This window comes from Drosophila teissieri, chromosome 2R, assembly GCF_016746235.2.
Source record: "Drosophila teissieri strain GT53w chromosome 2R, Prin_Dtei_1.1, whole genome shotgun sequence".
Classification (NCBI taxonomy): domain Eukaryota; kingdom Metazoa; phylum Arthropoda; class Insecta; order Diptera; family Drosophilidae; genus Drosophila; species Drosophila teissieri.
Window position 1 is genome coordinate 10894714 of NC_053030.1, and position 24258 is coordinate 10918971.

At 44.5% G+C, this 24258-nt stretch overlaps 7 protein-coding genes across 8 annotated transcripts; 3 read left to right on the forward strand and 4 right to left on the reverse strand.

Annotated features, from left to right (window-relative positions):
* Positions 1–120: 120 nt before the first annotated feature.
* LOC122612597 (protein aveugle) lies at positions 121–874 on the reverse strand. The gene is made up of 2 exons (XM_043786312.1): positions 635–874; positions 121–425 (listed from the first exon to the last, which is right to left on the reverse strand). Exons 1-2 carry the CDS (start codon positions 785–787, stop codon positions 258–260), a joined length of 321 nt encoding a protein of 106 aa, XP_043642247.1. The 5' UTR covers positions 788–874; the 3' UTR covers positions 121–257.
* LOC122612592 (26S proteasome non-ATPase regulatory subunit 11) lies at positions 446–3368 on the forward strand. The gene is made up of 5 exons (XM_043786307.1): positions 446–589; positions 1537–1861; positions 1927–2433; positions 2529–2741; positions 2807–3368. The coding sequence occupies exons 1-5, from the start codon at positions 546–548 to the stop codon at positions 3035–3037; spliced, it is 1320 nt and encodes a 439-aa protein (XP_043642242.1). The 5' UTR covers positions 446–545; the 3' UTR covers positions 3038–3368.
* Positions 3167–4341, reverse strand: LOC122612594 (attacin-A). The gene is made up of 2 exons (XM_043786308.1): positions 4027–4341; positions 3167–3958 (listed from the first exon to the last, which is right to left on the reverse strand). Exons 1-2 carry the CDS (start codon positions 4296–4298, stop codon positions 3556–3558), a joined length of 675 nt encoding a protein of 224 aa, XP_043642243.1. The 5' UTR covers positions 4299–4341; the 3' UTR covers positions 3167–3555.
* A 1012-nt stretch (positions 4342–5353) lies between these two features.
* Positions 5354–6208, reverse strand: LOC122613672 (attacin-A-like). The gene is made up of 2 exons (XM_043787970.1): positions 5899–6208; positions 5354–5831 (listed from the first exon to the last, which is right to left on the reverse strand). The coding sequence occupies exons 1-2, from the start codon at positions 6168–6170 to the stop codon at positions 5429–5431; spliced, it is 675 nt and encodes a 224-aa protein (XP_043643905.1). The 5' UTR covers positions 6171–6208; the 3' UTR covers positions 5354–5428.
* Positions 6209–7321: 1113 nt separating this feature from the next.
* Positions 7322–7683, reverse strand: LOC122614548 (drosocin). The gene has a single exon (XM_043789110.1). The coding sequence runs from the start codon at positions 7638–7640 to the stop codon at positions 7446–7448; it is 195 nt and encodes a 64-aa protein (XP_043645045.1). The 5' UTR covers positions 7641–7683; the 3' UTR covers positions 7322–7445.
* Positions 7684–8308: 625 nt separating this feature from the next.
* On the forward strand, positions 8309–14301 carry LOC122612866 (major facilitator superfamily domain-containing protein 6-A). Of its 2 annotated transcripts, none has more exons than XM_043786730.1 (5): positions 8309–8437; positions 9459–9880; positions 9941–10595; positions 11000–12202; positions 12328–14301. In XM_043786730.1, exons 2-5 carry the CDS (start codon positions 9633–9635, stop codon positions 12508–12510), a joined length of 2289 nt encoding a protein of 762 aa, XP_043642665.1. In that variant the 5' UTR covers positions 8309–8437; positions 9459–9632; the 3' UTR covers positions 12511–14301. The 2 variants fall into 2 exon arrangements, with proteins under 2 accessions (XP_043642665.1, XP_043642666.1); XM_043786731.1 differs by having other exon boundaries at positions 8338–8464.
* Positions 14145–15367, forward strand: LOC122614440 (gibberellin-regulated protein 14). Its single transcript, XM_043789001.1, is given in 4 exon segments — positions 14145–14152; positions 14364–14625; positions 14627–15090; positions 15154–15367. Coding segments are annotated over 4 exon segments (948 nt in total).
* The last annotated feature ends 8891 nt before the right edge of the window (positions 15368–24258 follow it).

Consider the following 24258-nt stretch of genomic DNA (forward strand, 5'->3'; position numbering starts at 1 on the left):
TAGTATACTCTAAAACAAGTATCCTAATAATAAAAACTAAAAAAGTCTCACATTTTACAGTCCGTTTCATAGTTAGAATCTTGTACAATAAGCAATAATCAGATGATAGGGGTCAAAAAATCAATTTTTTATATTTTATTAATAGCAAACTTGTTTATCTAATCTAAAACGAGATATGGCGTCTAAGAATCTTAAAAATAAGGCTTAGATAAAAGTCTATAAATATTCTAATATTAAACCAAACATTTGAGGTTTTCCTAGTAAATGTTGAGCCTCTCCATATCCCGGATTTCCATGATGTCCGTCTTAAGTCGCTGTTTAACGATCTCCCGCCAAATGGCTTCCCGATCCCGGTTGTCCGTAACGCCCATTCTTTGCAGCGAGGAGTCCGTGATCCGGAGTAGAGCCCTTCCGGTTATATCGTGCTGTCAAATGTACATAGAAAAAAAGGGAAAAGGAACAAGATCAGTAGGCAGTTATAGTGATGTCTAAATTGTAGCGAAAAGTATTTGGGAATTTTCCTGTTTGTGTTTTGAGGTGCTGAAATGACGGAACTGCTGAAGGAAAACCGTGCCAACGAGGATCAACGGTAAGTGAAGTAAATGAAGGATTGGGCTTAGGACTCTTCACTCACCTGGGCGAAGAGCTGCTCGTATTGGGTGTATTCCCCGCAGTGGCGTCGATACCACTTCAACACATCGCTGACTGTCCACAAGTACACTGCCTTGGGTCGCGTGGTTTTCGTCCTGGTTTTGTTTTGCGTGGAGTTAATGGTTTCTTCACCCATTTCTTTTTAAAGTTTCAAAAACAAATCGGAAAGTTTGAGATTTGCAAACAAGTAGCAACAAAACAAATAGTGATGGAAGTTTGTCGATACTAACTATGTGTGGGACATAACAAGATATCGATATGATTACAGTAACACGACTGTAATGCTTATCGTTAAACAGTTTCCTATTTTAAATAAATTTAAATTACGGCAATTTAAAGCTGTGCTGTCCATACAAATACAGAAGAAAGACCTGCATTTGTGGTCATAAGTAATGTAAAACCGAATGCCAAATCACCACGATGACGGTGTGCGGCAGGAGGGAACTTCCCTTATTTAAAGTAAAGCTGTTTTAAATTGAATTAACCACAGCTTTGATCTAAAGCCTTTTTATAGAAACTAAATCCTAAGTATTTAGGAATTAGACCGGTTTTTTTTCGATTGAAAACGAATCGCGTGCGATATATCGATATCAAGCACTAGTGCTACCTTCGTGGCCTATTGATGCCCGCTACGATACGCCTATCGAAATCGCACCAGCTCTAATCGTGACTGGCGCTTAATAACAACGACCGAGAGGTGAAAAAGTCAGCATAAAACACGTAAATACGCAATCAATACACACCGAAACTGATCGAAAACAAAGAAAAAATTGTCGCATTGCTAGTAGCTGAGTTGAAACACGCATAGTCGATTGATTGATTGGTAAATTACTGAGTTGAGCGCCCCCACATCTCATCTCGTCTCGTCCGAACACAAATTTCAAGTCGCAAGATGGCCGGAGCAACACTTTTCGAGCGTGCCCAGGCATTGTCCAGCGTGAATCGCGAGGAGCAGGACAGTTCGCTGCTGAACAAGCTGGTCCGCGACCAGGAGGGCGCCGAGAACGATGAGGAGCGCATCCGGATCAAGGAGCAGGGCATTCTGCAGCAGGGAGAGCTCTACAAGCAGGAGGGCAAGGCCAAGGAGCTGGCCGATCTCATCAAGGTGACGCGTCCATTCCTCAGCTCGATCAGCAAGGCCAAGGCGGCAAAGCTGGTGCGTTCGCTGGTGGATATGTTCCTGGACATGGACGCGGGCACAGGCATTGAGGTGGGTTCTTGTTTCTCTCAATGACTTACGTTGACTTACTAGAAAATTCTTTGTTTGATCTCTAGGTTCAATTGTGTAAAGACTGCATTGAGTGGGCCAAACAGGAGAAGCGCACTTTTCTTCGCCAATCGCTGGAGGCTCGTCTGATTGCCTTATATTTTGATACTGCTTTGTATACGGAGGCCCTGACTCTGGGTGCCCAATTGCTGCGGGAGCTGAAAAAGCTGGATGACAAGAATCTGTTGGTGGAAGTGCAGCTACTGGAGAGCAAAACCTATCACGCACTGAGCAACCTGCCCAAGGCTAGGGCCGCCCTCACCTCAGCCCGCACCACGGCCAATGCCATCTACTGCCCGCCAAAGGTGCAGGGCGCACTGGATCTTCAGTCCGGCATCCTACATGCGGCCGATGAGCGTGACTTTAAGACCGCATTCTCCTATTTCTATGAGGCCTTTGAAGGATTCGACAGCGTGGACAGCGTCAAGGCCTTGACCTCGCTGAAATACATGTTGCTGTGCAAAATCATGTTGGGTCAGTCCGATGATGTCAACCAGATCGTCAGCGGAAAGCTGGTAAGATAATAAGTGCAGTCCGACATAAGCCAACGGACGCGAACATAGCTTTCAGAACTAATCAACCTTCTTATTAATCTAATTATCATCACCAGGCTATTACCTATTCGGGCCGCGATGTAGATGCCATGAAATCAGTGGCTGAGGCTTCCCACAAACGTTCCCTGGCCGACTTCCAAGCTGCCCTCAAGGAGTACAAAAAGGAGCTGGCCGAGGATGTAATTGTGCAGGCGCATTTGGGGACGTTATACGACACCATGTTGGAGCAAAACTTGTGCCGCATCATTGAACCCTACTCTCGTGTGCAGGTGAGATGGATTGTAAAGACATTGTATGTTCACCCTCACTAAAATCGGTTGTTTCCTGTTTGCAGGTCGCCCATGTTGCCGAGAGCATCCAGCTGCCCATGCCGCAGGTGGAAAAGAAGCTGTCCCAAATGATCCTGGACAAAAAGTTCAGCGGCATTCTGGATCAGGGCGAGGGAGTACTGATTGTTTTCGAGGAGACGCCCGTGGACAAGACCTATGAACGCGTGCTGGAAACCATACAAAGTATGGGCAAGGTGGTAGACACACTGTATCAGAAGGCCAAGAAGCTGTCGTAAGCGGTGTGCAGGAGACATTATTCAATTCAAACATGATATCAGCATACTTAGCAGACTTTTCATAGTTTCCTTTTGTATTTTCCAACAACTCCCAATCATTGTTCAAGCCAAACATGTTTTATGTTTTTGCAAAAACGAAATGAAACCCTAATTGGTGAAGATAGCAACAGGAGCAGCAACAACCACAACAAAAATGTAAAACAAAATCCATTAAACTAACATAAGCAAAATTATTAATCATTGAGTGGGATCGAATTGTTTACGCAAGTGCGGTATAATAAGCGAAATATTCAAATAACTACATAATAAAACGATAAAAGAAAACCGTAAACTGATACGAAAAGCTTATATTAAATCTTGGTTTCAAAATGGATATTTCTATTTTAATTGGTAAGTGAAGTATTTTTTGTTGAATTTTAAAAGGCTTATAAATTCACAGATAGTTTCATAATTATGTTATTTATTCGTTTGTTATTTTGATTTAAATAAATTAGTCTACACCTATACCACATTAACATTTAGCCGAAGTGGTGAGAAAGTCCCAGTCCAGCACCAAAGTTGGGCTTCTGGTTAGCGAACGGTCCACTTGTCCACTTGCTGGCCGATCCAGTCAGATCCAAACGGGTTGCCCGATCCGCCGAGGACCACAGGTTACCACGTCCCTCGAGACCGAGTTGCTGGCCGATTCCTGGGAAGTTGCTGTGCGTCAGAGAGGCACCATGTCCGTTGATGTGGGAGTAATCCAGGCCGGCTCCATTGCGCTGAAACTCGAAGCCATTGGCCAGTTTGTTTTGGGAGGCGAACACTTTGGCATCCAGATTGTGTCTGCCATTGTTGAATAGATTGGCGTGGGCCTCCTGCTGGAAGACGTCCTTCACTCCGGGCGTGTGCGTTTTGGTCAAAGAAGCACCATGGCCAGCACTGCAAGAAGGAAAAGAATAGGGATTAATATATTTTCTAACAATATATTTGTTTCTAAGGTAACTTACTTGTTGTAGGCCAAAGTTCCGCCAGTTGTGACAGGGCCACTTTGAGTGTTTCCAGCTGCGAAAACCTGACCCACCACATTGTGGTTGGGATTGCCAATGCCTTTGGTGAGATCCAGGCGAGCGTCTGCTCCACCAGCGGGGTTGGAGGCTAAGGAACCTCCGAGCACCTGGCGACGGATCCGAATGGGACCTGTGGTGGGAAATGGAGGAACTGCCTCTGCGATGGCGAAAAAAGCCACAAGGGCTACGATTAGGATGCTTGTGTTGTGCATGCTGCTGGACTGGATTGCTGGAGCTGACTGATGTCCAAGGTGGCTGATGATCCGCTTTTATACGTATTCTAAGGGGAAGAACTTTATTGGTAAATCACTAGATTCATCTGGGTGTCGTTTTCAGCTTGCGCCGGCCTTATCAGTTAGGATTTCCCCCGGGGCTTTGATGGGTGATTTACGTGTGGTAATTTTGTGTGTTTATTACCTTTCTTATTTGGTGACGGTTTTACGCATGGTTCTAAAACATTTTTTTACTTAAACAATAACATGTTTGTAAATGACAGCAGACACTTAACTAAACTAATGCAATTGGCTGTGATTATTTGTATTTTTTTTTATAAATATAACAAGAAATATAGTAGTATTACAATTGAAACAAGAATTTATAAAGGAAATGCCAAACAGTTCATTTATTGAACTCCACAACAATCATATACAAACCGGCTAGCTAAAAAGATTAGCTTCAGAATATTAATTATTTGAACAAATGTTAAAACTATAGTATTATATTTTTCTTAAATATTAAGTTAAAACGCTACCACTTAGCGATTATTCATCTTTATGTTATCAGCTTGAGTTGCTGTCGATTAAATTCAGGTTTTTTCTTATCGTTCCCAAGCTAAGCATCCGATGCAAATATTTAAATACAGAAAAAAGTGTCGATCCAAAAAGTACCCTTTAAATCGGTTTCGCTTAAATTTCAATGTATCTTCCATAGGGTAACGTAATTTTGGTTGGATGTTTAGAACGCAGTGGATAAACCAGTTCCAATCCAATAAAATATATACTTTTTGTATTATTCTTTTTAAAATATATGCGTCTTTGACAATTGCTAAGATCGCAGGTATCTTTTTACACACTTTTTAGGATCGATCATTAAAAAATGAAACTTTTAGCTCTGCAAAGAAGAATCTATTAACATGAAACTCTGAATGAAGGTTATACATATATCCTGCTTTTTTTTACCCATTCGCTTTTTTCAGATTGGCCTAACCCTGCCATACACATTTAACACATGAAAAGATTGTTATCGCCCATTACTCAGAAAAACATAATTATTTTTAAATAAAATATAACGATTTGTATATATTTTTAAATAAATTAAAATTACGAATATGAAGTACAAAGGCCTAACCGAAATGATGGGATAGACCCAGTCCAGCTCCAAAGTTGGGCTTCTGGTTAGCGAACGGTCCACTTGTCCACTTGCTGGCCGATCCAGTCAGATCCAAGCGGGTTGCCCGATCCGCCGAGGACCACAGGTTACCACGTCCCTCGAGTCCGAGTTGCTGGCCGATTCCTGGGAAGTTGCTGTGCGTCAGGGAGGCACCATGTCCGTTGATGTGGGAGTAATCCAGGCCAGCTCCATTGCGCTGGAACTCGAAGCCATTGGCCAGTTTGTTCTGGGAGGCGAACACCTTGGCATCCAGATTATGTCTGCCATTGTTGAATAGATTGGCGTGGGCCTCCTGCTGGAAGACGTCCTTCACTCCGGGCGTGTGCGTTTTGGTCAAAGAAGCACCATGGCCAGCACTGCAAGAACGAAGAGAATAGGATTAATATATTTTCTAACAATATATTTGTTTCTAAGGTAACTTACTTGTTGTAGGCCAAAGTTCCGCCAGTTGTGACAGGGCCACTTTGAGTGTTTCCAGCTGCGAAAACCTGACCCACCACATTGTGGTTGGGATTGCCAATGCCCTTGGTGAGATCCACGCGAGCATCAGCCCCACCGGCGGGATTGGAGGCCAAGGAACCTCCGAGAACCTGGCGACGGATCCGAATGGGACCAGTGGTGGGAAATGGAGGAACTGCCTCTGCGATGGCGAAAAGGGCCACAAGGGCCACGATTGGGATGCTTGTCTGGTGCATGTTGCTGGACTGGATTGCTGGAGCTGACTGATTTCCCAAGGTGGTCAAGGCTTCTGTTTTATACCTCAATGTGAGGGGAAGAACTGTTCTGGTGGTTCACATGATTCATCTGATGGCCGATCTCGGCCGGGATGCCTTATCAACGCGGTGTTCCCCGCTCAGAAGTGATGGTGGTTTACTTCTGCTGTTTGCTTGTGTGGCTATGCGACTTGACCTCATCACCTCCCCTTTTTTTGCGACCTATAGACGCCACTTGTTGCGCTATTGTTCCGGTTTCACCCACGCCGCAGGTCCTCTGTTGGCGCCTCCAAGTGGTTTTCTTTGTGCGTTGATGAAGGAGGGCATCCTCATCTTGCGCAGGTCGGCAGTTGACAGTTATAGGGGATTTGCAATCGTATTTCTCACTTGATGTCAGGCTTTATCAATAGGTTTGGCGGGGAGGGATTATCCTGGGGGAGCCGGCGGGGGTTGGCGAGCGAAATAAAGAGCGACGGCGAGAGCGGCAGGATTTGAGTGAAGTTTCAGCCGAAACTAATTGAATTTTCTGCGCAGGAGCAGGCGAAAAGGATGCGAGCCGAAAGAGAGCAGATGGAAACTTGAACTCGAAGTGTCAACGAAAAGTTTGCACTGAAAAATATAATTTATAAGCTAATTACCCTTACAGAATGTTTTTACAAATCCTGTTCTTAGAAACAAAAAAATATTTTTTTTAATGTGGTAATAATTTAATAAATGGATTTAATAAATAATTTTTATGAATAATACTATCTAAAATATTTACATATGCAATTATATACAAACTAATCTATTAAAAAGTCATTTCTATAAGGGGGCTTGTCAGCTTGTTTGTGAGGGGACAAACTCATTCATTATGATCTGCGGACATCTGGTTATTTTGCTGGAATCTAAGAGATACGTATGTATCTACATATATATGTATGTAAATATATACCATAGAACCTGTTTGTGAATCACAGGAGGTGCGAATTTAATACGCTGAGATTTATTTCCTCTCAAACGTGACTTTTGTGGTTTTGTTTTGAGTAAGTATATTTCTTATCAGCTCCAGAGCTCAGCAGATTCTGTTGAAACGCTGATAAGCGAGAGGAACCCCCGAGTTTTTTGTGCCGTAATTGATTGAAGATTGTTAATTGCTGTCTTTTGTGTTCTTTATTTGCTGTTTAAGTGAGAAATTCACAAAAATTTTAACGAAAAACAACTCAATGCAAATTTGATCGGATGATCATTTAAGATTTCCTAGCGGGATCCACATCTTTAGGCGGGCAGAATGGGTGGTGGCCGGATGGCGGCTGCAGCCAGGTGATCCTCGGTGGCCAGTGCCTCGCGCCTCACTCGAATGGGGCGGGGATGGGAGGTGGGGCGTGGGCTGTAGGGGCGTGGCTTGCCGGGAGTGGCCACAGCCATGGCGAACACGCAGGCCAGCAGCAGGAAAACGATGGTGAACTTCATTGTGTGTGGAGTGGACAAATCGAACTGATATGGTTTCAATCAGAGCAGTTGGCTTTTTATAGGAGCCATCGATGCAGCAAGATTCGCATGGGAGGCACGTCGTGGCTGTGGTCGCCGGTGGTTCCCCATCTTGGGGACTTTTCGCGTCGCCTATCTACGCATTGGCCACTGAAGGCAAACGTGTTGAAAATGTTTGTTTTTATTAATGCGGGTCTTGGCTGCGTAATAGCTGAGTAGTTTACACTACTCAGTAATTCTCAGTACTTTACATTTTATGCAGCCGAACCTTAAAAATGTATTCGCTTCTTAATTTGAACATATTGTTTATATCGCTTAAGTTTGTTATTTTGATTTTTGTATAGCGGTGAAGAAAGTGGAATTTCGAAACGAACTTTTCCCGCCAAGCTGTCACTTTCACTCGCGTTATCTCTTTCACCCCCGCCGTGACAGGGCGACACTCCCTCTCTTTCGCTCTCTTTGAAGTCCTGCCGTCGACCGCGTCAAATCTCATTACACTGGATACACACGCACACAGATACACCCACAAACACACACACACACACCTTAGCGTGCGACAGCGGAACGCGCTTGAGCGAGCTTTTCCGTCCGCTTTTCTGAGCGCAACATTTTCTTTTCGGGGCTCTTTGGGAAAACTCTTGGGCAGCTTGCCAAACGCTCGTATAGAGGCCAGACGCGAGGAAAACTCTGCTTATCGATTACGCACGTAACACATTTGCCCACAGCCGAATAGTTAAACACTTAGTTCAGCGAAGCCAGCCAGCCAAACAATATTTCTGGTGTGTACTATACTTATCGAATCGAAGGTGAACAGTGCGACAAGTTTACATAATAAACAGGATACGAAAAAAGGACTTCAAGAGGGCTTGCGCCCCAAGTGTCTCAACCTGTGACAATGGCCTTCAAGAAGTGTGCGAAAATTGTCTATATATAGAGTGTGATATGTACTCCTGATTTGCTGGGCACGTGTGAGCCATTAAAAGGGAAATAAATCTGCAGATTTGCAAAAGGATTTATAATTAACTAAAAAAAGAACTGATTAAACCTTGTAGAGCTTGCAAATATAAGTGTATAGTGTTGGCATATTTTAATTTTAGTAATCTGTTTAATTTTACTTTACTACCTTATTACTTTTTTGAAAAATCTCTTATTTTCCCAACAAAATACCCCCATAATTTGCATAAAGCCTTTAGTGGCAACAACAAGTCTGCTCTATATACAGACAATAACCCACATATACACACACACTCGCGCCCATTTACCCACATTTCTTATGTGCCAACGGTGCGTATGTGTGATACCAGCAAACTCAACCAAAAATGTAATAGAAATTACTCACGCTCAAAGCTCACAAGCTGATTCAGCAATTCACTCAACTCGCTTGAGCCCACTCAAAATCAGAGTGAATGGCAGAGCTTGTTTGTTTTGCCATTTCCAGTCTCCGTATCTCACGCTTTTATTTCTAAAAGTCAAGTGAAGGAAATATGTTTAAATGCTCACTCAAGAATCAAGGAAATGTCAAACGGTAGTAGTTGACATCCGTATTTGTTCGAGTTCCGGAATGGACGCAATATGATCTAAGCCTTGTTCATAAGCAGTAATCTGGATTAAAAGATATCAAAGAATAATTTTATAGTAAACTGGGTGTAAGGTGGCCTAAGTGTAGTTTAGGAAGCTTGTTTTATTCCATTCTTTTAAAGCAGGCGAAGGGAAGAGATATCCAAACCGTTTTCCACTGCCCTTTGTGTAAGCTAGAACAAAGAAATGGTAATGACGGATTGTGTCCTTTGTTTCATGCAGCTGCCGAATGATAATGGAGATGATAATGAGACTGTAACTGGGACACGAGAGACCAGACCGAAGGGAAGTGTCAGCCAAGAGCGGAACAGCAGCAACCAGCAAGGGTAGGGTTCAGAGGAGGAGCACCCAGGACCAGCCAGCAAAGACCATCCGAGTTCAAGGAACCAGCAAACAATGAATCCCTACACTGCAGGCGCCGGCGGAGGAGGCGGAGGGGGAGGAGGAGCCAATCCCTTCGGAGCACCCGCCGGAGGAGCGGGATATGGCCAGCCGGGCTATGGATACGAGCAGCAGGCAACAGGTGGCTACGACCAGGGCGTGAACTACGGCATTGAGCCGCAGCAGCAGGCAGCCGGATACGGACCACCTGGAGCCAGGCCACGGGTGGATGTGGAGGCCACTGGCGAGGTGGATCCCAATCTGTAAGTCTAGGCGACGATCCCTTAGGATAAGGCAACTAATTGATTCACATTTATTAACAGATATCCCGAGGCGAAGGACTCAACGCACAAAGTTCGCGGCCACTCGGACATCCTGGAAATGTTCTTCGGGGCGAGCACGGAACGCGAGCTGATACCCGTGAAAAGCTTCTACTTCTTCTTCTACGCCGCATTCGGATCCCTGTTTCCGCTGATGGGCGTGTACTTCAAGCAGATGGGCATGAATCCGGGCCAGTGCGGTATCCTGGTGGGAATGCGGCCCTTCGTGGAGTTCCTGTCGGCCCCGTTTTGGGGCTCCTATGCGGATCGTTGTCGGCAGGGCAAGCGCTTGCTGCTGGGCTCCCTGGCCTGTTGGGTGCTCTTCACCATTCCGTTGAGCTTCATCCGACCGGAGGCCATCAACTGCATTGAGCGGCGCAACGCCACGGACTTTGTGCTGACCTACACACGCACCAAGCGGGACCTCTCGGCCATGTACGAGCAGGAGCACTTGGACCTGGGCACGGGCACCATGCCAGCGGATGAGGCCCTGGAGGAGGCTGAGGCCGCCCACAGTCGGCACAAGAGATCCCTGCTGCTGCCCAGGATCGATGCGGGCATCTCACCCGTCCACATCAACTTCGTGAGCAACTACGACGACAAGTACCACAAGGACTATGTGACGCCCATCTTCAGCTCCATGGTGTACAGGACTCCGGTAAGTCAATGGGAGGGATGTGCCATTAGTATAGTTGGAAGGAAAGTTAGGATTCAAATTAATCTCCTTAATATTAGTTTGTAAATAATCTAATTTCAAATTAAGCAGTTCTTTGAGGTAAAATTCAATGCTAGCTTACTGAGTTACCAATTCTTTTTCAAAACGTTACAGTAAATAAAAGGTATTTCTAATGAATTCAATAGTTATTCATCTTGTGTTCAGTTTTCTGTTTTTTACTTAGCTGGATATTAAATCCTGATTTTTATAATTCTTGCTTTGCATTTCAAGATCTACTAGGTATGTCTAATAAATCCTGCATCTTTAACTCAACTTATCAGCTGCCAAGAGGATCTTGTGTCTTTGAAATGCTTGAAAAATACTTACATACGTATCTCTGCCCACAGGACATCCAAAAGGCGTTCTTCCTGCTGCTCCTGGTGATCCTCATTGGGGAGTTCTTCAGCGCCCCGGCAATCACCCTGGCGGACTCCGCCGTAATAACTTTGCTGGGCGAGGATGCGGACAAGTACGGTCACCAGCGAATGTTCGGGTCCCTCGGCTGGGGCATCTCTATGTTCCTGGTGGGCATCGCCCTGGATCACTCCACCTCGTTCTCGAACCATCCCTGTGGCGCTGGCAACAAGGAGAAGAACTACAACATCTGCTTCTCCATCTTCTCGGTGCTGATGACCTGTGCGATAATCTCCGCCTCGAAGATCACCTTCAAGTACGATCCCATCGACGAGCAGTTGGCTGCACAGCAGCAGGCACAGTTCGTGGATCCCAACAAGCGGGCGGAGGAGGAGTCGATGAACCAGTTGGCGGCCCAACTGAATCTGCCATCGCTGGCAGTTGGTAGCGGCAGTGCCGCCTCGGGTGCCTGTGCCGGTGGCGTCAGTAGCTTCCTGGCCGCTGGCCATCAGCCACAGCCGCATATTGGGGCCGAGTCCAAGGTGTTCGCCCAGACGGCCAAGGAGTTGCCGGAGTGGATGACCGTGCTGACCCACTTCAAGGATCTGAAAACCGCCTCCTTCCTTTTCGTGGCCTGGTTCATGGGCTTCGGCATTGGTTTGATCTTCACCTTTCTGTTCTGGCATCTGCAGGACTATGGTGGCACTCCCACCCTCTTCGGCGTGGCCTCTGTCATCAATCACGTTTCTGAGATTTTCGCCTACTTCTTTAGCTTCCGTCTGATTACCCAAATTGGCCATGTCAAGGTGCTGTGTCTGGGCCTGATCGGCAATGTCCTGCGCTTCCTATACATTTCCTATCTGACCAATCCGTGGATGGTGCTGCCATTCGAGCTGATGCAGGGCATCACCCATGCAGCTGTGTGGGCTGCATCCTGCTCCTACATTGCCCACAATACTCCCAAGCACCTGCGAGCCTCCGCTCAGGGTGTCCTTCAGGGCATCCATCACGGATTGGGTCGTGGCTGCGGCGCCATCATCGGCGGCATGTTCGTCACCTACTACGGTACTACTACTACCTTCCGCTGGTACGGCATCGCCTGCCTCTTCGTGCTCGGGTTCTTCATCTTCGTCAACTTCTACCGCAAGGAGCAGGGCTTCATCTCGGAGATTCCCGTCACCGAGGATCCGCATCAGGTGAGTATCTTCCTTCTTCTTTAGGAAGAAAAGTAATACTTTAGTAATATGTTATGTATATTCTTTTATTAGAAAGACTTTTAAATCTTTGATTGTTTAAGTAATCGAATAACCCGAATTTGCAGGTGGCCGAGGAGACCTCGCACTTGGCACCCCACGGCGTTCCCAGCAATCCGATTCCACGGGCCCTGTCCAACTCGCGGCTGAACGAGATGAATCCGAATGGAGGACCATATGGCACGTACCAGACCACTGGCGGCAACCTGGACATACCCGGAGCCAACCAGCACAATCCCTTCGCTCAGTAAACGGGGAGCGTGGCTTCCTTCCCGGAGTCGGCATTCAGCCCATCTTCATACTCACAGTACTAAAACGAACAAAGTATAACCGCAAACATATCTTGGACATTGGCCTGCAATATGAATTGCATAACTGCATTGCTTTATTTTGATTTGTTGGGCAGTCAACATACGATCTACACATAACATAGCATAGCATATACATACAGCATATATACACAGATATATTTTATATAGGACATGCCACATAGCCAGCATAAAGATTCCGTATAAGTTGGATTGGTTCAAGTCGATGGAGTGAGGGGGAAATCGAAACGAATTTTCACATAGCAGCTTAGCAATATATACATAGGGCAATATATGTGTGTGTACGGATAGTTATATATATATATATTGTGCCGATCTATAATATTTATAGGCCTTTTTGTATTAGTTGCATGACGCCGGGCAATGATTGCTATTCCCGGATTTAGTTTTGAGTTCGTTGCCTACTTTTGGGCGATCACCAAAGCAAATTACTCATACGCATGGGTCACCCGCTCACCCCGAATTACACATAAAGTACCTATGCAATCACGGAAAACTAAACAGAGATTGAAGTTGTTGAAACTCCAGGATATGTGAATACGAGGCGTTTCAAGGCTACAGGACATCGGGAAGCAGTGGGAGCTGCTTCGTTTAGCCGCAGTTGATTATGACTTTGATGTTCACTATACTATTTTATAGTATTAATTTAGATTATCCGTTGTCTTATGGCTTTGAAACGCACCGTGTGGATCACCCAATAAGTTAGGACAGTTTCATGTAAAGAGCAAACTAAGTAGCTCACTTTCAGTCAAAGTATTCATCAGATAAAATGTTTATGAAGAGAATAGGGGCCCAACTTTAGGTAATGACCTTTGTGTTGCATATTTGCAACTTTTAGAAAATTCGAAAAGACACATGCAATCCCAAAATGGTCCTATGCAATAAATACCGAACTATTTAAAGTGAATATGAACTATGAAATATAAATGTAGTTGCATTGAAAACCAAATTTAACTAAACTAAAACAAAATCAGCGGCGAGAAGAAAAGCTGCAAGTAAAACCGAATCATTAAACAAAAGGATAAACAAATGTTGTAACGAATGATATTATGGAAATCCGCCTCATTGCAATCAACTGTTGAATATTTTAGTTTTTACACAAATAAACTAACGAAATGACATATTTTGACATACCTAAGAAAACATAAAACATAGAAATATATAACATACGTTTATATAGTATATGAAAGTTGACGCACCAAAGTGAAAAGGCAAACTAAACTGTATTTGTACCTAAAACATATTTTGACCTAATTTCATATAGCAAATCTTTCGCTCGATATACATAAACAAAAATATATATTGAATACTGTAAACATTATAATTAAATATTGTTGATAGCAAATTGAATTGGATATTTTATAGTAACGATACGTCAGTTCTTATGTACAGCACCATATTTCAGAAGATTTTTCGGGTAGATGAACCTTAGTATTATGCATTCTGTACAACTGCACTCACAGTTATGTTTGTTGAGCCGATATTAAAAGAAATTCTCTCTATATATATGTATTGAACAAGAAAAATACTCATATACGGTATACATTTATATAGGAATGTACAAGTATTATATACAAAGCGCATACATATGATACAAAGGATACAATACCCAACCCAAAACCGAGAAACCAAAAGACACGTGAAGTAGGCGGAAAAAGCAAGAAATCATGTAATTATGTATGTTTAATAAAACGTTTAACTACCGAGTGAAGTCTAAAGACAAAGGCACAAATTCTTTCGCCAACCATCTGTGTTTATTTTTCGTCTGTATACAGTAACCTATATAAATCGGATCCCTCGTTCGTGACGAGCACCCAAAATGCGGCTTGCCCTGCTGCTCTTTAGTTGGCTGTTCTGCTTGGCTTTTGGCCACATCAATGGAACACAGGCGTATTCACCACCAAAGGCACCACTGCCTCTGCCACTTCCAGACGCGAGTCACAGGCGTGCTCCACCACCATCACCACCACTTAGACCAATACCCAGACCACCTCCTCCAAGGCCAAAACTACCGCCACCCAGGCTAACGCCACTGCCCTTTAGACCGACACCACCGCGATTTGTTAGACCTCCTACTGCACCACCCTTCAGGAGGCCAACTATTCCTCCACCCAGGCCCACCAGAAGACTTCCCATCACAAGACAACCCACCAGGAGAATCCCGAAACCACCAGTTACCCGCAGACCCACCGCCAGGCAAACTCGCCCACCTGCAGTGCGAACCACTCGAAAGTTTCTGATCTGGTCACGAGCACCAACCAGATTGCTACCGACTAGACCAAACATAAGGCCCACCCTGTGGACCAGACCTCCAGTGCGTCCTCCATTGCCCACGGTGCATCCAACACGCTCAAGAGTTGGTCCCACTCTATGGACAAGACCTCCCATAAGAGTCACAGTACGACCCACCAATAGACTCAACCCTAGACCCACAATTAGGCCCACCATTCGAGCCACTCTATGGACACGACCTCCAGTAAGACCTTCAAGCCCCACACGAAGAGCCAGCAATCGACCCACCTTATGGACAAGACGACCCATAGGATCCACCTTGGCCACAAGACCTCCAGTTAGAGCTACGAATCCCACTTTACCGCGATCCACCTTATGGACCCGACCTCAAGTTAGAACTACTAGACGACTGACTTTTATTTTCAACGAACCCACAAGAGAGCTTCCCACACCACGACCCATTCCAACCACTAGAGCTCCACATCCGGACATAACTCGATCCACAAGAAGTTTGATATTCATATTTCCCAGGGACCCACGTCTATAGCTCGACTTCCAAACTGGACTGTACATCCAACAGGGCGTACGAGAACTACTTTAGTAGCTTAAAGGATATAAGTAAGCTGGATTAAAATATGGTAGCTGCATTTGGCTAAATATTCTTTAACTATTCTCTGGAAGCACGCGATCTTAAATTTTATATAACCGAGAAGTGAGCTAATGACCTTAAATTTCAAGTCAAGGCGTAGACGGATAAGCTCATTAAATATTTTGAAGGGCGGAATGGCAGGCTTTGGGATATCCTACCTTGCTTAAAATATGACCTCTATCAAATCGGAGTCTGTAAAATTGAACTTAAAAACAGCGAAAAGAAGATTTATAACATGCTTCTTCATAGAGTTAATTGCATATATATGGTAGTTTAAAGTTGAATAAAGTGTAGATTTACTTTCCAGTTAGACGGATAGACGCAACTTAGAACTGAGTTTTAAGCACAGCAAGTTTGGCGGACTGCGCTCCGTTCGTAACGACCCCATCTCCATGACAAATATCCCTGAAGTGCCGACATGCCCAACCCAAATCCAGGGCAACTGGAGCGAGCAGAAAAGTAGCTGTGGCATACCGGAAGCGCTTCAAGTTTGCCGAGCTCATTCGTCTCTGCGATTTGTTGGCATTTCAAGGGACTGGGCGTGTTGCCTGCTCATGCAATGATAAATGCAATTTTAGTGGCTCTTGACCCATTTAATAAATTGTTAAAGTTGAAGAATGCGCAAGAATATTGTAAACTTGTTGGCCACCATTTCTTTGCCTCCGCCTCTTTTCGCCCGCTTTATTCCCATTCTCATCATCAGTTTTATTTGTATTTGTTTTGAAGTTTTATTTCATTTTTATTTTTATTTCTATTTTTATTTCCATTTAGTTGCTGTTGGCGCATTCTGAATTAGGGTTAATTTAAAAGTTGCCCATTGCAACACTGACCCATGGTGAGCGAAGTTGTTGCCATGTTGCAAACTTTGCCGCTCACTTTTCATGCCCCACTTCAGAAGTTTCGTTGAAATTTAAATAATTCTGTTAAATTGCATAACGTGCCCAGCTGTCCAGTGCCCTCTCTCGTTCGGGAAACTCTGGACTTGCTGTTTATTAAGTTAGTGGCGGCGACAGTTTTCAGTTAACGTGATTATGTGCCATTAAAAAATTGTATATTATCCACGGGCCACAAAAGAGTGCAGCAAGAACTCAGAAGCGACTCAAATATCCATGACAATAAATAAGGAAAGGCAGGGACCCAGGGAGACTTTGAGCGCGGGCAATCCTCTCCAGCCTTAATAAGCAGCACAAAAAGTCCTGGCAAGGCTCTATTAGAGCCAGGACTAAGCAGCTTGGTCCGTCCTGTGTCCCTTCCCACCCTCCAAAAAAAAGGGTGAAAAGCGTAGAAAATAAAGTATGCGCTGGCAACTCTTCCTCGTGGAATCCTTTGCTCCGCTCCTTGTCAAATATATATTCTCAGCTATATAAACAATTTTCTTTTATGCCAGAATAACAAGCAACAAGAATGGATTTTTGCATAAGAAAGCCCCGGACTGAAGTTGAAGTACGATGGCATAGCGAAAATCCTTGCCGGGAACCAGCTCCACAAAAGTCGGGCCAAATGCAATCCGAGCTTTGTGTTCTTGTGCTCCCACGAACAATTGGACTGGCAGGCTTGGCTTTTGATTGGGGGATCTGTGGGGGCGCCGCGGGGATTCCGCCCCGGGCGGCATCAAAAAGTGGATATCAATGCGTGGCCATGCACCCACTACAATGCTGCCTTCTTGGTGACCTTTGAGAAACCCATTGCCTTTAATTTAATTCCAAGTGCACTGATAAGTTCCTTACCTTGTCAGCCAGACTGGAGGGTAGTTTCTTAAAGACTAATTAGTCATGGGTAATGTTGAATTAATGCAGTGTAGTTGATATGGCTTATGCCAAAGGTTTTTATAAACAACTAAATTGGTAGCCTGCTAGTTGACATTTCCATCGTTTACACATACATAGATTTTATTCAAAAGTTGAAATTTCTATTACCATAATTACGAAACCTTTTCAAAAGGAATAAATATTGGAAATCCCACTTTACTTCCAGTCGCCCCCCTGCGAAATGATCATCTTAAAAGTTTGCACGGTTTTTCATTTTCTACTAGGGCTTATGTTCAAGGCAGCATTCGCAAGAGAACCGCAGCGATGAAGCAGAGGGAAAACTCCCACTCACATGCCAAAAAAAGGGTGAACGGTGGGGAAAAGTGGGAAAGCCGGAGCAGAAAGCAATGTCGACGACATTCAGCCGCAAGAAGTTGTCGCCGGGTGGAAAGTGGGGGAAGTGGGGGGCTTGTGGGTGGGGGTGGGGCAAAAAGTGCTGAGCATAAATAAGACATTTGCGTGTGTAAGCAGCAACAACACGCAAAACAACAACGATGGCTTAAAATAACTCCAAAACGCAACATTGAAATGTGGCTGAGAAGGACAGAGGCAAAGAACCCAAAGAAGCCAACGAAGCTGCTGACTCCCAGTTGCAGGATCTGCAATAATTTTCAAACTGCTTTCGCCGGAGGAGTAACTTGAAAGTTGCAAAAAGTAAATGTAATGCAAAATGCAAAGTCATCGCTCGCCGTTGTCCTCGAGTGGCTGTAAGGCCATCCTTCTTTTTCACCCAATCCCACTAACCTTTTCCTCCAATCATCCATACCCCCGACTTTTCAGTGCACAGAGAAAAATAAGTGGTCTTTAACCCATTTAGAATCAAACACTTCATTCGTGGTTAAAATATGTTCTCTAATGCAAGTAGTGAGTATACTAAATCATATTATTCTACAGATAATTCCTACACAGACAGAATTATTTTTTTATCACACGTCTTTTTCCAGTGCAGCCTGTGTGCAATTGCTGCGATTTTTTGTGCAGTGTCAAACCAATTGTTGTGATTTTTTTCCATCTCCAACTCGTGCACATGCATTTATTTAAATTCCTTTGTCCTCGTGTCTAGGAGTCCTTCGCCCACCCGCTCATTTCGCCAATGTATTCATTGTCTGTGAAATTGTTGTGTGTTTCCATGCCGTCGCATAATGTCTCTCTTTGCTCCCTACGTGCACCTCATTCCGGTTTTTGCCCCATAATCTCCGCTTCCCCTTGAGTCCTTTTTGCAACCCCCCTTGGGGGTGGCGCAGTCCTTGTTGCGACTGCAGTTTGCGGTTTTTAACTTGTGACAGTTTTAAGTGGCTGCCGTTTGTCTCCGTGGCTGGATTCATTCACATGCACATAAGCAGGATGCCCATCCACATACGTGGGTGCTCCGAGATTTAGCCAAATTGTAATGCTGCTTATTCGCCGCTTATGCATAAATCGTTGGCCATAACGAGGCTAAGTAAGCAGCTCCATTTCCCCAGCCAGGATAAGCGCCATTTGAGCCTGATTAAATAAATCCGTATTTGCGAAATTAACTTTGAAAGTTTTGTAAGCAGAAAAGATGGCTTAGTTACTCTTTTAAAACGGGGTCCTTGGTTAGGCAACATATTTAGGAAAATACACAGCTAATGCTCGATAATAATTGTAACTCTTCAGGATGCCAGTACGTAAGATACACCCAGTTTGTTATCATAATGTAACTTGCATTCAAAAAGTTCAGGGCATATGCACCTTGCGTGTATTTAAAGCTGTGACATTTCTTTTTGTTCACTTTCGAAGCTTCTCTGATGACGAGAAACCACTTTTACTTGCATTTCGTTGGGGAGGTGATATTGTTTTTGGACAAAGCCCACTACTGCCTTGCTTTCCGCCCATCACTCAAAGTGCCTTCCGCTCCCCTGCCCGTTTGGCTTTCGATCAGGCCTTTTCAGCACCAGACGCAGCCGGACTCACCTGCATGTGCCTAGTTGGTTAAAGCCTTAAAATCGGGGGGAGTCCCCTCTGCTGCCCATTGTCAATGGGCGGCCTTTTGCTGCCCACACATCCTGCCACGCCCCGTCCTTTGACGCGTTCCTAAGAACGCACTTAGCTGTTGGCAGCATCATAATCCGTAGCATAGTTTCCCGACGCTGTCAACAACCTTTGGCCTTTGTTGTTGCTCGTCCTGAGTCCTGCGAGTCCCGGAACAAAAGGAAAACAATTTTCATGCGTGCATGGCAAAAATCAAAAGAATGGGCTAACCCAACACACACACAAGCACACATAACCGGGACCAACAATGCCTATTTTAGTGAGATAAGAAAGGAGAAATGGCACGGCAGCATCCGCATCAGCATCAGCATCAGCAGCCCTTCAAAGCAATTTCCAAGTGGCCCTGTTGTACGGCTCCAGCACTCGCAGATATGTAGGTAGCACCACAAATTTGAGGGACCCAGGAAAAGGTGAGCGTGGCTGTCGAGGAACAGGACCAAAAACCGGCGACTCACTTCACTCATCGCTTAAGTGGCTGTTCGGAGATTTTCCTGCGTTCCCTGATTGCCAATACCCTTTGAAACTCAAGGAATGCCATACATAAGCCTTTGGAATTCTTATTAATTTCTTACCAATTTCGAATGTTAAACATAACTTGTATTGATCGTCACATTTAGGTATTTGTGGTTCATTGGAGTTTTTCAGATATGCTTCCCAATATCAGGAGACCAAATTCAACGAAAGTAAAACGAAAATGTATGCTTACCACGGAAAGCGCGCATTTCGCTAAAGGGTAGCATTCAATCGACTTCAGCCAGGGCCAAAAAACATTGTTTGCTTGTTGTCAGGAGCAGAAAGGATCACGGTTTGGCCGCAGGTCGAGCCAGCGGTTTTTTGATGGTCCCGCCAGGGACACGGCTCACCCAGAAATTACGTATACGCAGCGCAAGACGTATTAGCCGTCACATTTGCGAACATACTCGCCGGCACAGCCGAGAAGTGTTTTTGGCTCCTGAATCGAGGGCAATGGGGCGGGGTCGAGGCAATTAACGGATGCAAAGGCAACTGGCAATTTCTAGGTGCTCGTTAAGCGTTTAAGCAAAAATGCCAATAGCAGGCTAATTAGTAGGGAAAGGCCAAGCAGAAGTGGGAATAAAGTTGCTGCCTCGGTTGCTCCTGGCACTTGCCATTTGGCACTTGGCAAACCTTGGTCCGGTTTCTCTATTCCGTTGCCTTATATTTTCTCCACTCTTTTTTGCCATTTATTTTCCCCTTTCTTCAACTTATTTTTTGCACGAACACTGGCTGCGTTGTCGGCCCACCTGGGCAAATACTTGTCGAAACTTTTATAATTATGTTCGAGCTATGGCAAAAGTTTCGACGATGTCTCGGACTTCCGACTGAGGAGATGTCTGCTCATTTCTGGCCAAGTTTAGCCGCAGTGAAAGTTGGCTGGCCCTCCCCATGCCGCCGCCTCTCAACTGCTTTTCCTGCTTTCCCTGCATTTCATTCATTTTTTCTCGGTTTCTGGTGCTCTTGGTTTTATTTCAAGTACCGGCAGTGGGTGTGGCAACAAGTTAATTATGCGCCTCTTTGACACTGTTCGACTTTCTTTATGCCCCGTAGTTGTGAGCGTAAGCTTAAGTGTGAGTGTGAGTGTGTGTGTGTGTGTGTGTGAGCGGCGTACTTCCGGTTTGGCTGACGGCACTTCCGATGTTGCTGAGCACAAAATAAAGGAAATTAAAAATGTCGCTCGGCAAAAATGTCGTCCAGGCCTCGTTAATTAAACGCCGGCGAAAAACAAGGGGAAAATTCAGAGCCGCAATGGGCAGGAGTAGCGACGGAAAACCGTGAAGAAGGCACTGCAGCATCACCAATTCGTTTTTAATCAATTTTAAAATGCCACTTGAATGCGCCGGGCGCCAACAAAAATATTCTCATTACCCTGCTGGCATTTGCAACCCACCAGGGCTGAAATAATTATGGAATAAAAGGATTTTATAAAATTAATCTATCAGAGAATTAAGGATATAAGAATTTTCCAAAATATTTTGTATTTAAAAAACAAACACGAGGTAAAATATTTGTATATACTTCGAATTAACCAACAATCATAATATTTAGCCCACGATTTTTGTGGGAAACGCTTAAAGTTAAATTTCAATGTGCATACTCTGCTTGAACGACTTTAATGTAATTATCGGGATCAGCATTTATGATATACTCCGCCCTGTGTCTCATATTTCCGTCGCCGTCATGTCCTTTGGCGGCTCTTCGGTGCATGCAATTATCGAAAATTTAATTAAAGCACCAAGTGTCACAATGTCGATGGCTTAAAATTGAGCGTTTGTGTGAGTGACTGTGTATGTGTGTGTGCGAGCGTAAGGATTCTCTGCGGTGTGTTGCGGTGATGCGGCCTATATTAATGTTAACGCTTTAATGCATCATTAAGTGGCAGCATGTCGTGTGCAGCATGCAACTATTTGGTCGAATCCCAAAGGTTAATCAGGAAGACCAGCCACCATAAATATTGGGATTTACCTACTTTGTGGGGGAATCTATCAATTATTGAAGTTTAAATTAATTAAAGTCATCACCTCAAATTGTAATGTCGACAAACCACCATATAAATTAGCATGAGAGCATGCCACAGTCGAGTTCCTCGACTATCGAATACCTTTTACTTGCATTTCCGCGAGGGAATTCGGAAGTGCACAATAGCTCCACCTAGCGGTGGGTATATAATTGCTGATAACTTATTAACTTATTCCAATTAAGCCACTTTTAGTAACGTAGGAGGGTATTGACAAGAAGAACAAAGTACCACTTGGATTTTTACAACATTTCAAAGCACTTGGACACCCGAGATTTCCATACGGACGGGCAGTCGAACGGACGGACAAGCGAACGGACAGGCATCCGGACATGACTAGACTGCACGTAAGCTATCATCTATGTGTTACATACTGCTCACCAAACCGAGTACACCGTTTTACTGTACAATTACCACTTTGAAAGTTATTGTAAATGTCTGGGGTTTCACTGGGAATAATATTCGCCCTATTATTATATACTGGTGGCAGTGACCTCAGAACGTAGCTTATCGTCTTCACCCTTAATTTGTGACTGATATAACTCATTAAGTGCCCCATTTCAAAGGTTTCGTCTTGCGTAAATAAGGTCCTTTGTGTTAGTTAAACGAGCTGTTAAATAACCCCAGCAACACACAATGCCAAATAGACAAATACCCGAATGCAGACATAGATTCACCCCCTTTTTTGGGGGCAGACGATTGGGGACCGTGGTCCAAATTGAAATGCAAGTTGTCGCCGCTGCTCCTCTGTGCTTTTCCCGCTTTTACCACTTTGTTGCTGCTGCTGCTGCTGTTGACAAATGCAAAACCATTTGCCAAATAAATAAGCAGCTCAACGTAAATAAATATGCTTTCGCCACGCGCATTTACACTCAATAAAGATGCTTCTGAAGAGCTGGCCCCAAAAGACGTGGATGCCGATGCCAATGGAGGCGGAGGTGGCATTGCACAGTGAGAAAAATTGTAGTGCAAATGTCACGGATATTGTATGATTATTTAAGGTGTTTGTAAGTTAATTCTACCATTCGAGAGTTCATTAATAAGAACCAACTGTTGCTTCGTTTTCACCAATGCTATGAATAATTAAATGACAAGACTATAGTAGGATGCTCACTTTTGAGCGTCTGTTATATTATGTACTTTTGTGTAAATACATCACATTTTCTTAAAGTGTGCGCTTCAGATTGGAATGAGCCAGGCACTGGGAATAGCAAGGCGTCAGCGAGAGTCAAAGGATAAGTCTGGCCATGGCGAGCATAAAAATTGTATTTTAATGCCCGCGCATAAATAACGCAAACAGGACACACTCGCACATAGACACAGGACGTGGCTGACAGGCAGGGCGTTTTATCAAAAGGAAAAATCCCAGCAGTTTCGCCGCCCCGAACGAGAGTCACTGCCACTAATTTAGGTGCCGAAAAATCAACAGGAAACAAACATACCAAGGATGAAGGACCCCGCAAGGAGCACAGGACGCAGCACGCTCCACTGCACAGGCGGCGATGACAACTGACTGGGAATGGAGTGGAAGTGGGGTGGAATGGGATGGTGGTATCTGGAGCAGATGGAGAGCCGGATCTGGGTGGGAAATCCAATCCCCGGAGTGGGAATGAAGCATCTTCATCATCAGCGGCCATGGTGGCGGCATATGTTAGCGTTAGGCGCTGACGCTCATCAATAAAATCATCGGGGTCATTAAGTGGATTAACTGCAGCCATCAGGAGCATGTGGTGCCATTGCCCAGGACGCAAAATGCCAAATACGCACACACACACACACGCCACCCACTCTAACACCCACACAAACCAACGCCATCCTGAAGATGGCCGTCATCTTTGGGGTTTGCCTTTTGCTTCACACTTAGCACTCCATAACACGGCGAAAGATCTGAAAGTGGGATGTGCTCTGGGTAGAAACATCCCTGGTTTGGAAGATAGGTATATATATCTATATTCAAAGTATTTATATAAATTCTGCGATTTAATAAATACTTTGTACTGTTTATTTTTTTAACAATTATGCCATTAGCAGCTAGATATTATTTTGTGACAGGTAATACATGATATACACACTAATTCAGCGCCTGTTATATGTGCATGAAAATAAAGTGTATTATATTATTTTACTAGTATTAATTTTTTTAAAATTTTGTAGTTCTTGATTTAAAGTTGTGAGCAGTTTTAAGCTGCCTTTTCCATTGTGCAACGCCCCCATTTCCATCGCCATTTGGCCAATACAGTTTTCGTGCTCATGGATATGCTCTGCTCGCTGTGTTACCACCATTACTGCTGCTGCTGCTCGGCGAGTTCCTCCTTTCTTTTCCACTCCTGCACATCCTTTGGCTCTTCTTCTTTGTTATGACATCCTTCGGAGCCAAAGCAAAGCAAAGCAAAAGCAGAGCGAAAGCAAAGCTAAGCAAGGGAAGAGGGAAAGGG